A 13,872-nucleotide genomic window follows, 5' to 3' on the forward strand; every position below is an offset into this window, starting at 1 on the left:
TAATGTGTTAACCTTTTGCACGCCAATAACCGATATATACGCACCGTAGGTTCAACACCAGAGACCGATTAATCGGTCATTGACCACAGAGCAACATAGACCTACATACATATGCATAAAGTTCAATTTCAGTTTTGACACTGGTGACGTGGCGTCTGGATGACTGCTTTTGTGTTTGACACGGCGTCGAAAAGGTTAACGTGGCACAATGGTAGAAGAGTAGGTAGTAAAAAGTAACACAAGGTCAAACTATAACAGTGCTTCCTCTAATACGCCTATTTAAAGTTACCATCCATCCCATTCGGACCTAGCTTTGTCTCGTTATTATTTCTATAGTACCTATACTTTTAGTGCTCTATAATCTTGGGCACAGCCAATGTCAGAGTAGTATGGCCAATGTAAAGGTGCAAAATGGATTTGAATGAACCAACTTTAATGATCAAAGTGAAATAGGCCTCTGGTAAAATTCATGAATGATCCATGAAATTCATGCGAAACAGATCCCTTCCTATATCTAGGTATAGATAGACAATGGGTTAAATATGACCCACAAAATGTAAATGTATGTTTGACAGTCACTACTAAAAGCACTGTTTTTTGCTAAATTTGTATAAGCTTTAAATGATACAACAGAAACAATGAAATCATCTTTCTTATAGTTTATTGCCTAACTCCAAAAGTGTAGTTGGCCAGCCGCTGCAGGGGTCTCTGGAGCGGGTGTGCCAGCAGCTTGGCTATGCAGTCATGGATCTTGGTCGCATTCCTCGATACCTCATACACATATGAATAACCATTGTCCAAGTCCTGCAGCGCATCATATATCTCTTCACATTTGTTTTCCCTACAATCTTCTTCATGCGCTAGCAATATGTCTATGTAGAAATAAAATTGTTTTTTGAGGAATATGAAATATGGATCGTCTTGAGGTATGAGTGGTATGCAGTAGGATCTCCCATACAAAACTAGCATGCGAACCACAAACGGTGGTGGTAAAAGGCACTCTTCTTGCTTATACTCTGGTATTTCCACTTTCTGCTTAATGATTTGAAATACCTTCTTAAAATCAAATGTTTCAGATGTACATCCCTCGGCGTTTATGTAATCAATCGCATTAAAAATGTCTTTTAAATTGTTTGTAAAGTTTTGGATCCAAAGTGGTTCAGTGTCCTTCATAATCAAAAGAGCAAATTCAGTTCGTTTGTTGATTGCATGTTTAGAATGTAAAAAGAAATCCAGAATCCGCTTCATCATGTTGATCGGCGAGAAGGTAGTGCCGTCACCCAGCCGGTACAGGGAGTTGTTGTCATCGTAACAAACGTCGAGGCAAATAATGATCCTCTCCGGAACGTTTACATTGGGTAAGTTTGGTTTTTGAAAATTGGCAATTACTTGCTGCTGCAACTCCGAAATGTGATCGCTAGAGAGCTTGTTGATACTATCGGCATTTCTGAAATATAACAAGATAAGCGTTGTAAGACCAAGTCTTAGTGTTTTATAACAGGTTACCTTTGTGTTTTGTTTGGAAATCTTACCCTAAGTCGTTCGAATCTTCAGCTGTGTGAGAATTGCTGGACGATATAATTTCAGGAGAATCCATTTATGATGTGTCGTAGATAAGTTTACGAACGCAATAGTAATTAAAATGCAAGAAAATTAAATATATTGAACACTAAAGTGGCAAGTGGCGATGACATGATCAATCTGACAGTAGTCAAACAAAAGTAACAAAACTGGCAAAAGGTATACGCTCTAAAACGAGCCAATTTTATTAGGTCGTTAGTACACTGGACGAAGTTTACAAATGTATGTATGGCATTACAATTTCTCGGTAAAAGAGAAGAAAAATAAACATTTCTATAAATTTAAAACAAATTTACTAATAAAATAACATTTTTATCTGCAATATCTAGTCCACGTCTATTGTTTTGATTGTGTATATATAGCCGTAAATTTCACAATGTGGCAGTGACAGTGTGGTGACTCTCAGAAATTCTGACTGGTGACAGTTCACTCAGACTTCCTTTTACTTATATGACATATGACGTTTTGACGTTTCATTTCGTAAGCAATAGAAGAATCGGAAGTGATTTTTATTTTTATATCTTGAAATTATATATTTACAATTGTTCTAGTCATACAAAAATAATAATAAAGGAAGGAGGATATATTATGACAATAATTGAGTAACCACATAAAATGGAAAAGCTTAATTCCATCGAAGAGCTTCTGATTCTAGTTGACGAAAAAATCAAACATGGCAAAGAACTTGTGTTATTGTTGCAACCTATACAAAATGTCGATGGGGTCATGAAGTTACAAAGAAAGATTCGTCAAGAGATGGTGTTTCTCAAAAAGGTATATATCAGCCATCACTTTGTATTTGTGGATAAGAATTGTTTGTAACAATTTTTATGTTTTAGCTACAAAAAACTAGGAAAGTGAAACTTGAGCAACTGTCCTGCTCGAACTTACGACATTTGGGTGCAATGGTGGACTGTGCTTTAAGACCTGGTGTGGTGGCAGTGTGTAAAATATTTCATATTGATGATGAAAGCAAACTAGTTATTGATGTAATCAGTGATCAAGGAAAAACGTGGACCAAAGGTAATTAATACCTGTTATTCTAGATCTTGGAAATGAGCTAGTCAACATGTTTGCAGTACAAAATTTGAATAAAGTAGGTATTAAAAATTCACTGGGTTCTTTTTTTAGGGTTCCGTACCCAAAGGTTAAAAACGGGATCCTATTACTAACACTCCTTTGTCCGTCTATCCGTTTGTCTGTCACCAGGCTGTATCTCATCAACCGTGATAGCTAGACAGTTGAATATTTCACAGATGATGTATTTCTGTTGCCGCTATAACAACAAATACTAAAAAGTATGGTACCCTCGGTGAGCGAGTCCAACTCGCACTTGTCCAGTATTTTTAAACTTATTTGTGGTATTTTCTATAAAAAGGGACCTTATTGTCGATGGCGCTTACGCGCCACTATTAACGATGCTCCGATATAAATACAATGCCGTGCGGCATAAGCGCCATCGACAATATTGCCCCTTTTGATAAAAAATGGCCCATAATTGCACATGTTCTTGAACGAAGTAAAAACTAAACAGATAATGTAGTTTGAGTACTGAGTTTTATGTTGTTATATGCTGTTCAAATTCCTACAAACTATTCTAAATTATCATCAAAATGTTGTGACTGTGTGAATGTTGTGACTGGCACTTGCAATGGTAAAGTATTCCTTTTGAAACAGATAGGGGTAATAGGAATTTCTATTTAATTACATTTATTGGTCACTTTATAATTTCAGTAATCGCAAGAAATCCCAAATCCCTTTCTGCTCTGAGTTCCGGAAATGCATCATACGGGGCTCGGTCTATTTTAGACCAAGCAGAGGACTACTTGGAGTGTGCTAAGTTGTACCCTTGTATGTACCAGCCTCCGAAGGTATGAATCACTATTTAGTAAAATAATCATCTTAGAACTTTCATTAGAATTAGAACTCTTAGGGCCACGCACCACCAGATATCAATTACAATGAAAAAAAAAAAAAAAAACAAACAATGATCAACTCTGGTCAACGTGGGACATCTGTTTATACAATTCTTAGATTGTAATCATGTGGTACGTCCCACAATAAAAAAGGAAAAAAAATATTAACATTTAACTGGGGTTATTCGGTTAAACCATGGTTACCAGTACAATTTGACACTGGGTGGGATGGTGCAAGTGGCCCTTATTCTTTATTTGATTTTAATTTGTTTCACCTCTTGATGACCTCTCTTGGATTTTTGTTTTTTTTTTATTCTTTTGAGGATAAAATGTTTATGAACATTCAAAATAAAGAATTACGATAATTATAATAAAACATGTCTTTACAGGTGATATTCGAATTTGTCAGTGGCATTGAAGAGAGTTTAGCTAAAAAATTAAAAGCAATAGGTGTGATTGTTAAAGGGGATATTTTACCAGATTCCAGTCATGCTGAAGAGTATGACGACTCCTGCCCGTCTCAGTCTAGTGATGAAGAAGATGAAATGCTTGAAGACACGTAATTATCTACTTGTTTTATAAAAATGAAAGTAACTGTCTGGCTTTTACAGCTTTACTCTTAAAATGCTTAACCAATTTAGATTAAATTTGGTATGAAGCATGTTATTTCTCATAATAATTTTGAACTTTATTTCAAAGAGTTAGGGTTCAATTTTACGTATTATCTGACACCCTTAATGCCCGTTGAAGGGTGACATTTTATTCTAACAGACTGGCTAATGGGACCATTAAAAACAATCTATCCATTTATTCAACTTTTTCAGTAAACCAAAAACACTGCAAGAAATGTCCCAATGCATCAAGGAGCACCCCGAGATCACCACTCTAAATCTGGATGTCACTGCCATGATGGCTTATGTCAGCAACATGACTAATGGCCACTGCCACTATCGGTTTAATCAGGTAAATCTCTCCAGTTCAGAAAGTTCAATTTTCTTATGCAGATAGGTTGAAAAACCTTTTGCCTACCCTTGGGTAGCTTCACATTAAAAAAGGTTTTTTCATCGTGACGATTTGCAACATTTTTTTTTTCAAAATAAATTTCCTTAGCAGGTTCTTTGTTTTTCGCTACAAAGCGGAAAACACGCGTTATCGGATACATCCGTAGTGCATTACTCACGCTGGCAATTAATGCGTTGAAGTATTCAATTCTGACGCTTTTATTATAATTTATCAGGAAGTGCTGACTCAACAGTGCGCTTGGGAAGCGGAGAGGCCCGTCAAACCTATCCTGGAGAAAATATTTGAGGGTGAGTCTTCTCAATTAGGGTTAAAAATGAATAAATAAAATCACCGTTCCTATGACAAGTCACGGTTTATTAATTCTGTCAAATTATGGAATTCTATACCATCTTCTCTTCGACCGTGTCAATCGGTCGCATCGTTTAAGGCGAATTTTAAAAAGTTTCTACTGTTGTATGTATATTGTAGGTAGTAAGTAAACTAGATACTTTTTCGTTTTTTTCTTTTTTCCGCACAGTATGGATGTCTAACGTCTCCAATTCTCTCTCAATTGCTCAAAGGTTAACTGGAAGAGATCCCTTAAAGGGATAAGTTCGCCTTTGTACTAAAGACGAATGTAATTTTTCCTGTTTTGTTTTAATTTTTGTACAATAAAGTGTTTTACTACTTACTACTACTTAATTCAGACAAAAGTCTATAGAGCAATAAGGTAAAAGAATAAAAATTAAAATACGATAAAATTCAAATTAAACTTGTTAAATTTGTGTTTATTAAGTTTGCCTTTCGTGCAATAAAGGATTACACTTGTAAGTTTTACTTACGTAAGTAGGGACAAAGCTATTTGCTAGAATGAGATAACGATATTCATATCTCATTCTGTAGTATAGCTGTGTCCCTACTTACGTAAGTAAAACTTACAAGTGTAATCCTGGCCTAATAGCAGCAGGGGCAGTAGGGGCAGATATGAATATCGTTATCTCATTCTAGCAAATAGCTTTGTCCCTACTTACGTAAGTAAAACTTACAAGTGTAATCCTGGCCTTATGTGCGAGGAGATGGCGTGCGCAACTTTGTAGAAAGACCCTTTTTTAATAGTATTCACAATAACGCTTTTACGCAACAGTTATAATAAGATTATCTTAAGAATGCCCTTAACAACTATGTTTATTTACACGAATAAATTAAAAGCAAAATGAAAATAAAGATGCTTGAATAAATTATAATCTAAAGTAATTGATAATTCTCAAAGTAAAACTATGCAAAAGTACCTATATAAAATGTTTAATCATTAAATTGTTTTAAATGTGTAATTATTAATTTGTACATAGATTGTATAAAAAAAAAAAAAAAAAAAAAGGAATCAATAATATTTTGAAAAATTGCATGATATAATATAAGTAGATAAGTTATGATTAAGTAGCTTTAGGTAATTGATGATAATCGATTTTATAAAATTTCTTTTAATTTTTCTTTTGGTTGTAATTGTTTTTGCCTAAATTTTATGTTTTTGTGGGAATAAATGGCTTTATTATTATTATTAAGAATGCCCTAATGACCTTAATCAGGGAAGAGACTGGTCTGCTGCAGAACCGCCTGGGACGACTTCGCGAAGATAGTGGAGACGCTCGGCGGCGAGATGGAGAGGCGACGGACCGCCGAGCTCAAGGAAAGGGTCACGGTGTACCCTGACGATTACGCAGGTTAATACAATTATCTTAAGAATGCCCTAATGACCTTAATCAAGGAAGGGAAGGGACTGGTCTGCTGAATAACCGTATGACGATTACGCAGGTTAACAAATAACATTTTTGTTTAAATTATGTGACTGCTACATAATGAACGGCATATTATTATAAAACACAAGTGTGGTTTTATGAAAGGAGCTGAAAGTTAGTTACATAAAAAACATCACATGAGTGTTTTAATGCCTTATTAATTAGTTATTATGTATAGGTAGTTAGGTACATACACAGCTTTATCTACACACATTTTATAAGCACCCTATGATGTGTCCAGGAACCGCATGTTACGACCACCATCCACCATTGCGGCATCAGATTGCAATTGACATTTCATTTCGAATAAAACACCATCTCCACTGATACTAGAAATGGGGTCAAAATCCTTTGTTATTAGAGATTTTCGAAATTTAATTAAAATTTTCACAGATAATAAACTTGTTCTAACAAAGATCTTTATACTGGCCGTAATTTGTTGTTTTTTGAACGCATCATAGTTTTAATAAAATGTGTAGAGTTAGACCAAGAAAAGTCTGCAGAGATTTTGACAGCACACGCAGTGCAGTGCAGGTGTTATTTATACGTCATAATGAAATTTGACGTTTAAAATAACACCTGCACTGCGTGTGCTGTCAAAATCTCTGCAGACTTTTCTTGGTTTGACTCTAATAGATACAAATATTTTTGACGCAAGCTATTTTGCCGACTGAAACTTCTACTTCTCATTCAACAGTCATCTACGAGGACGAGACTATTTTAACAATGTTACGATTTACATTTTGATTCACCTTACAGGGGAGGACGACCTTCCGAGACAAAAACTGAAAGTGCGCGGACACATCCGTCTGAGGTCTCGAATCATATTCAACTTCGGGCATCGAATAAAAGCTATCACCGTGTCGGCGAATGAAGGGTTTGTCAGGGCAGCACATCAACAGGTAGTTTATTTTTACACATTATTATCATACCCCGGATTGACTGGTTCAAATCTTCTAGTTCTTATAAGTTGCACGATTTTACGAAGGGACCCTATTATTAAGACTCCGCTGTTTCTCTGTGACCAGGCTGTATCTAATGAACCGTGATAGCTAAACAGTTAAAATTTTCACAGATGATTTATTTCTGTTGCCGCTATAACATCAAATACTAAAAATAGAATAAAATAAATATTTAAGTGGGGCTCCCATACAACAAACGTGATTTTTTTGCCGTCTTTTGCGTAATGGTACAGAACCCTTTGTCCGACTCGCACTTGACCGGTTTTAAAGAGGCGGAGGTGTAAATTTTTCCATTTTTTCCTTTAATTTAAAAATTTGGAGTAACAGTCGCATACGTTTCTGCTTCATAAAAAAAATAGTATAGCTAAGAACCACCGCAACAAACCCGCTTGCACGTAAAATAAACCGCATTGAAATCAGTCTATCCGTTGGAGAGCTACGACGCCACAGACAGACAGACAGACAGACAGACATTGGAGTCAAACATATAACGCCCCTCTTTTTTAGGGGATATTACGCAAAACTCTGCATAGGGGGCGCCTCTACCACTTACTGAGGGCCTACCGCGAAACACGAAAATCTAAATTTCGTTATCTGCCTCTTGAGATCATGAGTACACCTGGTAGGCATACAAAATTCGCACACATCTGGTAGGCCTCCGTGGCTGTTGGCAGAAGCGATTGGACCGATATACTCGAGCGATAAAGAGGCCAGATAGCGAAATTTCGATTTTCTTGTTTCCCGGTAGGCTAAACAAACCGCTTTGATGCATCGATGTCATAGTGAAAACTTCTCACAAAACTATTTAAGGCATAGTTTGTATAAGTTACTCTATGGTTTGTGATACTGCTGCTCTCTGGCGGCAGAACATTGCAGTAATACCGAAGTCAATATTATAATGTGTGCGTTGTTTCAGGGCGTGACATACGCAGCATTTATCCACGAGTCGCGAGCGCTGACCGAAGGCAAGGAGCCGACCGCTACCAAGTTACCCTCATGATCTTTAATATTAAACGGTTTTAGCAGAATCTTGTGTATTCTTTCACCTTTCATAAGTGTGTGGTGTTCAAAATTCGTGGTTCAAACCTCTGTTGTAGTCTAGTGTAAAAATATGGGTGCATATAATTTACTAACAAATATGTCCCATAGCTCTTAATTCGCTGACATAAAAATTGTCTTGTTGACCACGAACGCTGTAAAGAGTTCGAAACGTCGGGATGTATTATAAATTCAAACCTCTGTTGTACAGTCTAGTGTAAAAATATGGGTGCATATAATTTACTAACAAATATGTCCCATAGCTCTTAATTCGCTGACATAAAAATTGTCTTGTTGACCACGAACGCTGTAAAGAGTTCGAAACGTCGGGATGTATTATAAATTCAATATACGCGATATAATCAGTTTTCATAGTTTTATTTCATGAGTAACTATCGTATCGCGGTAACCGAAGACAATAATATGTCCTATAGCTCTTAGAGCTATAGGACATATTTTTGAGTATGATGTGTGCACCCATATTTTTACACTTGACTGTACAGAACAGCAAAAATAGTTCTCGAAAAAAATTTAAAATTCCTCACAATACATTCCCCATACCGCCGTGACTCGGGTGGCCGAGTGGTTGAAGTATCTGCCGCGAATGCAGAGCACGTTGGTCCGATCCCAGCCCTAAGGGCCTACCGCGAACCACGTTCAACGTGTTGCCGCTCTGTCGCACTTGTAAATTCTTACGTAAATGATGTGACAGGGAGGCAACACGTCGAACGTGGTTCGTGGTAGGCCCTCTGGGCATTAAAGACCTTGGCCACTTTTTGTTTCGTGTTTGACATCTATTAAATATATATAAATAACAAACTCCTTGTTTTTATAGGCAGTATTTTATTTGTAGTTACAGCGTCGGTTCGTTATGCCTTCGGCTTCGTACACATCCAAACATCCGAGACATCATCCTGCTGTCATAAGACAGACGAAACTCACTCAGTGTTGTAAACAATTGATTATCTTATAGCTCTCATTTCAATGTAATACTTGAACTACTATTGCCTTCAGTGCTCTAAAAAGTTGCCTCATTTTTGACATCTTAGATAATAAACAATGGTCAATTTCTGTCCAATCTGGTCCGCTTTTATAGATGGAGGAACTTAGTGTTAACTACACATTGTTATTTAATACTTATTTTGCTGGCATATAATTTGTCGTTAGCGAGCCTGTGCCAGTAGGTAATGTTTCAACTTCAATTTAAACATAGGCAGCTCGTTCGCTGTAACTACCATTGTGTGCAAACATGTTCCATATCTATGAGACCTGTCACACAGAACCGTATGTTCTTTGTGGGATTTTTCTACAAATCACTTGTTACATACATCTCAAAGGTTTTTCACCGGCGTGAATTCTTATGTGTGATATAAAACTGCGTTTAACGTCACATCTGAAAAGTTTAACGTCTAAGTAAGTATGTTATTTAAGTGACGGTGATATCCAAATAATTTCACGGCTAGCTAAAACTTATCGTCGGTATGTAAGCGTTTGTGTCGTAATAACACAGCTAAAAGGTTTGACGCCATGTGTTTGTTTGTGTCTTAATAATGTATGGTTATTTCTAAATTCCTTGTTACATATTTCACAGCTAAAATCGCCAGTGTGTATGTGTTTGTGTCGTAATAATGTACTGTTACTTCTAAACTTCTTGTTACATATTTCACAGCTAATAGGTTTGACGCCATGTGTACGTTTGTGTCTTAATAATGTATAGTTATTTCTAAATTACTTGTTACATATTTCACAGCTAAAATCGCCAGTGTGTATGCGTTTGTGTCTTAATAATGTAGGTACGGTTATGTCTAAATTTCTTGTTACATATTTCACAGCTTACAGGTTTGTCACCAGTGTGTTTGCGTTTGTGTCTTAATAATATACGGTTGTGTCTAAATTCCTTGTTACATATTTCACAGCTAAAGTCACCAGTGTGTATGCGTTTGTGTCTTAATAATGTACGGTTACGTCTAAATTCCTTGTCACACATGTCACAGCTAAAAGGTTTGACGCCGGTGTGTACGCGATTGTGTACTGTTAAATGTCCTTTTTGAGTAAATTGTTTGTTACATATGCCACAGATAAAAGGTTTGTCACCCATATTACGCATTTGTGTTCTACTAAACGGTCGCTTCTTGCAAATTGATTGTCACACATGTCACAGCTATAAGGTTTGACGCCAGTGTGTACGCGTTTGTGTTATGTTAGAGCTCGTTCCTAATATGTCGGATGTCGGGACGATTTTTAAACGGGTGTCGGTGCCTCTGTTCACACTAGTCGGCTGTCGGTCACGACCGCAGCTGGTGCCATTTGAGGTTCTCATTTGACGCGCGGGAGGCACCGGGGGTGCGGCGCAGACGGGGTCGGTCCGACATCCGACATCATGTGAACAGCGCCGCCGACACGATTTTTTTCCGGACGGAGGGCTGACAAAACACACGATATTTTATGTCGGATCCGACACAAAATCGTTGTCGTGCGTGTGAATAGCTTCATATAAAATGTTCTGCCGCTACGACACCCGATTAAAAATCGTTCCGACATCCGACATAGTGGGAACGAGCTCTTAAATGTCCTTTTCGTGTAAATTGTTTGTCACATATGTCACAATTAAAGAGTTTCTCGCCGATGTGAGTAGTGTGGAATTGTATGTGCTGCATATCGAAACCTCGCGAAGCACATACAATTCCACAATGCGACATGTAAATTTGGTTACACTCTGAACTCGATTCAACAAATGAACCGGTAGATAACGGATAATGTGTTGTCATTGGCTTTTTTTTCAACTCTGTGCATAAACTACTCAATTGGAATGCGACTTTACTGACATGTTGGGCTTTGTCGATAAGTGTGATCGAATGTAAATTTAAAAAACAGGTATTAAGTCCACAAAATAAATATCTAATCTGATTATTCGCGCTCTTAGTTGTAGCCCAGTATAATATTTTTTCCTGGGTGATATGAGGCTGATTTTTCTTGGGGTTAATAAGATGCAATCATACTCGACAGCATTTATTATCTTTACTAGATGAAGGCCATACAGTCTCCATTTATCAATGACTACTTCTACAATGTCACCAATTTTTTAAATTCATTGTTGAATGCTCAAATGATTGGCTGATTTATTTACTGTTGTATTATGACTTTTACACAGCCCAACGTCCATACAGTTACTCTTCAGGTTACAGTCCAACTTCAGCCCGCGCAGCATGGTTCCCCTATCACTAATCAGCTACCTATTAGCCTTATATAACAATCAATACACATTAAAACTCGGTCTACATTTGTAAGACACATACGAACACATTATAGGCAACGTAAATCATTACTTTTCCATTCGGATTATTTCCGCAGTCGGATAAAAAAGATAAAATTTAACTATTTAACACAAAATAAAATACATACATGTTTTTCAGCTGCTCGTTTTCTTTTACAATCAGCACAGAAGTCACTCACTTAAAAGCACCTTGTGGCACTGAATCGACACTAACAAAATCAATTTAAAAAAAAGTACTGTTTCACTCCTTACTGACTGATAAGTCGTGTCGTAAAGTTATTTAGGGAATAGGCAATGTCAGGCACAAACGTTCCTTTATACTATTATTATTATTGTTGGGTGTTGTGGGCCTGTGAGTGTCACGTCGACCAAGCAGTGATCTATTGTGACGGCCCTTTAAAGTTCGTTACTAATGCCCGTTGAGTCCAGAAAATTCCAGATTCTTTGGGCCGTAATGTTCTGTACCTCATAGGGTTGCAGTATGTGCCGCCCTAAGTGGATACTTCTTTTTGACATTAGTGGTCCACAGGAACAGATAATGTGCATTGCAGTCTCCTCTGACTCCTGGCAGAACCTGCATGTCGCATCCTGTTTCTTCGCAATTCGGAACATGTGTTTGTTCAACTTACAGTGTCCAGTCAATATTCTAGTCACTGCGCAGGTTTTATATCTTTTGAGCCTTAGAAGCTCCTTTGCCGTTGAACCCTTTGATTAGAGCTTTCGAGTATTCTTGTCCTTTGACGAACTTCCACCAATCGATTGCTCTCGTTTTTTCTATGTTGCTGAGCAGAGAGTATGCATCCCGTTTTGTGATTCCACAGAACGGTTCTGGGCCGACCAGGGGTGTGTCTGCGCCCTTTCTAGCAAGTTCGTCCGCTTCTTCGTTTCCGTTAATGTCGGAGTGCCCTGGTACCCATCTAAGTATGACTTTGTTGGAGTTAGCCAGTGCATTTAGGTTTGTTTTACAGTTCTGGACTAGTTTTGAGTTTGACTCGAGGGAGTCTAGTGCCAGCAGAGCAGCCTGGCTGTCTGAGTTGATGTAGATATGATGGTGTCTTAGGTTTCTATCCAGGTTAATCTCCGCACATTTGTTGATGGCGAAGACTTCTGCCTGGAAGATTGATGCCTGTGTGCCCATGCTGACGCTAGCTCTGAGCTTAGGTCTCTCACCATAGATCCCACATCCTACATCATTGCCTTTCTTGGAACCATCCGTGTACCAAATATGGCTTCCCTCTTCGACGTACATTTGGTCGTTGGTCCATTTGTCTCTAGGAGGGATTTCTACTGTGTACATTTTGGTAAAATGACATTCGGTGTGCGTGGCAAGGCGCCTGTTGCGGTTAATCCTTTATACTATGATATTCTAAAGTCGTAAACATAGTGACAAATAAATAAATCCCATGAACTTTTATAATCCCAAGCCAAACAAATTTACTCCTTATGCACATAGTCTATATAAACATCTCTGGTCTCATTTACAATTCTATTATAAACGAACCCTAATCATCCAAAGACGGATTGCGTATCTTGCAAAAACGCCTTACAATACGAAAGCCGAGACGTAAATCGTAAAAGGCAACTGTATGTACCCTCTACTGGTCGTATTATATTTGCAGAGTTCTTTTTATATTGGAATCTTTTGCGCTTAGGGGAATAACCAGTTCTTCTCAAGCCAAGTTCACGTATCAGTGGTCAGTAACACGAATTACATTATAACAAATTAAAGGTTAAACAAGTTCATTTTACAATGGACATAGATAAGTTGAAATACTTTAAAAACAGTGTTGTGTGAGCTCAGATCTTTTTACTCATGTTATATGTAAATCACAGGGCTAACCAAAATAAACCAAACCTCGATATGCTGAAACCCTGTTATTATTTTAAAAAAAATATTTTGTTAAATGTTTTTTGTTTAAACTTAAACGTTAGTCAGTAAAGTGTAGTCAAAAATATAGATTGGACAAAACTATAGGATTAATTACTACTTTGCAGAAAGTAGTACAACAAGAGTATTATTATGTGGAAATGTTAAAAAATAAAAAATCGAATCAGTAATTAGTATGTTTTCATCCCTTGGTTAACAATCTACTATGTCACTTTTCTATTTATTTTTTCTGGTTAATACTAAAAACGAATACCTTAAAAAACAAAAGCTTTCTTTTGTAATTGCAATCCTTTTTAAATGCATATTTATGGAGTTATATGGTTGCCAAATCAAATTTTTGCCAACTGATTCGTTAATAATACAAAAAAAAGTATTGTGTAAAGTATTTGTAATACAAATACTTTATATTCTTTAA

At 37.0% G+C, this 13,872-nt stretch overlaps 2 protein-coding genes across 2 annotated transcripts; one reads left to right on the top strand and one right to left on the bottom strand.

The window, feature by feature from the left end:
* Positions 1 to 644: 644 nt before the first annotated feature.
* On the bottom strand, positions 645 to 1,693 carry LOC134743482 (BRISC and BRCA1-A complex member 1-like). The gene is made up of 2 exons (XM_063676929.1): positions 1,533 to 1,693; positions 645 to 1,447 (listed from the first exon to the last, which is right to left on the bottom strand). Exons 1-2 carry the CDS (start codon positions 1,595 to 1,597, stop codon positions 661 to 663), a joined length of 852 nt encoding a protein of 283 aa, XP_063532999.1. The 5' UTR covers positions 1,598 to 1,693; the 3' UTR covers positions 645 to 660.
* Positions 1,694 to 2,065: 372 nt separating this feature from the next.
* On the top strand, positions 2,066 to 8,285 carry LOC134743483 (UPF0415 protein C7orf25 homolog). The gene is made up of 9 exons (XM_063676930.1): positions 2,066 to 2,355; positions 2,421 to 2,604; positions 3,316 to 3,452; positions 3,887 to 4,056; positions 4,322 to 4,460; positions 4,735 to 4,807; positions 6,086 to 6,220; positions 7,055 to 7,197; positions 8,174 to 8,285. The coding sequence occupies exons 1-9, from the start codon at positions 2,197 to 2,199 to the stop codon at positions 8,255 to 8,257; spliced, it is 1,224 nt and encodes a 407-aa protein (XP_063533000.1). The 5' UTR covers positions 2,066 to 2,196; the 3' UTR covers positions 8,258 to 8,285.
* Positions 8,286 to 13,872: the final 5,587 nt, after the last annotated feature.

This window comes from Cydia strobilella, chromosome 8 (assembly GCF_947568885.1).
Source record: "Cydia strobilella chromosome 8, ilCydStro3.1, whole genome shotgun sequence".
Classification (NCBI taxonomy): domain Eukaryota; kingdom Metazoa; phylum Arthropoda; class Insecta; order Lepidoptera; family Tortricidae; genus Cydia; species Cydia strobilella.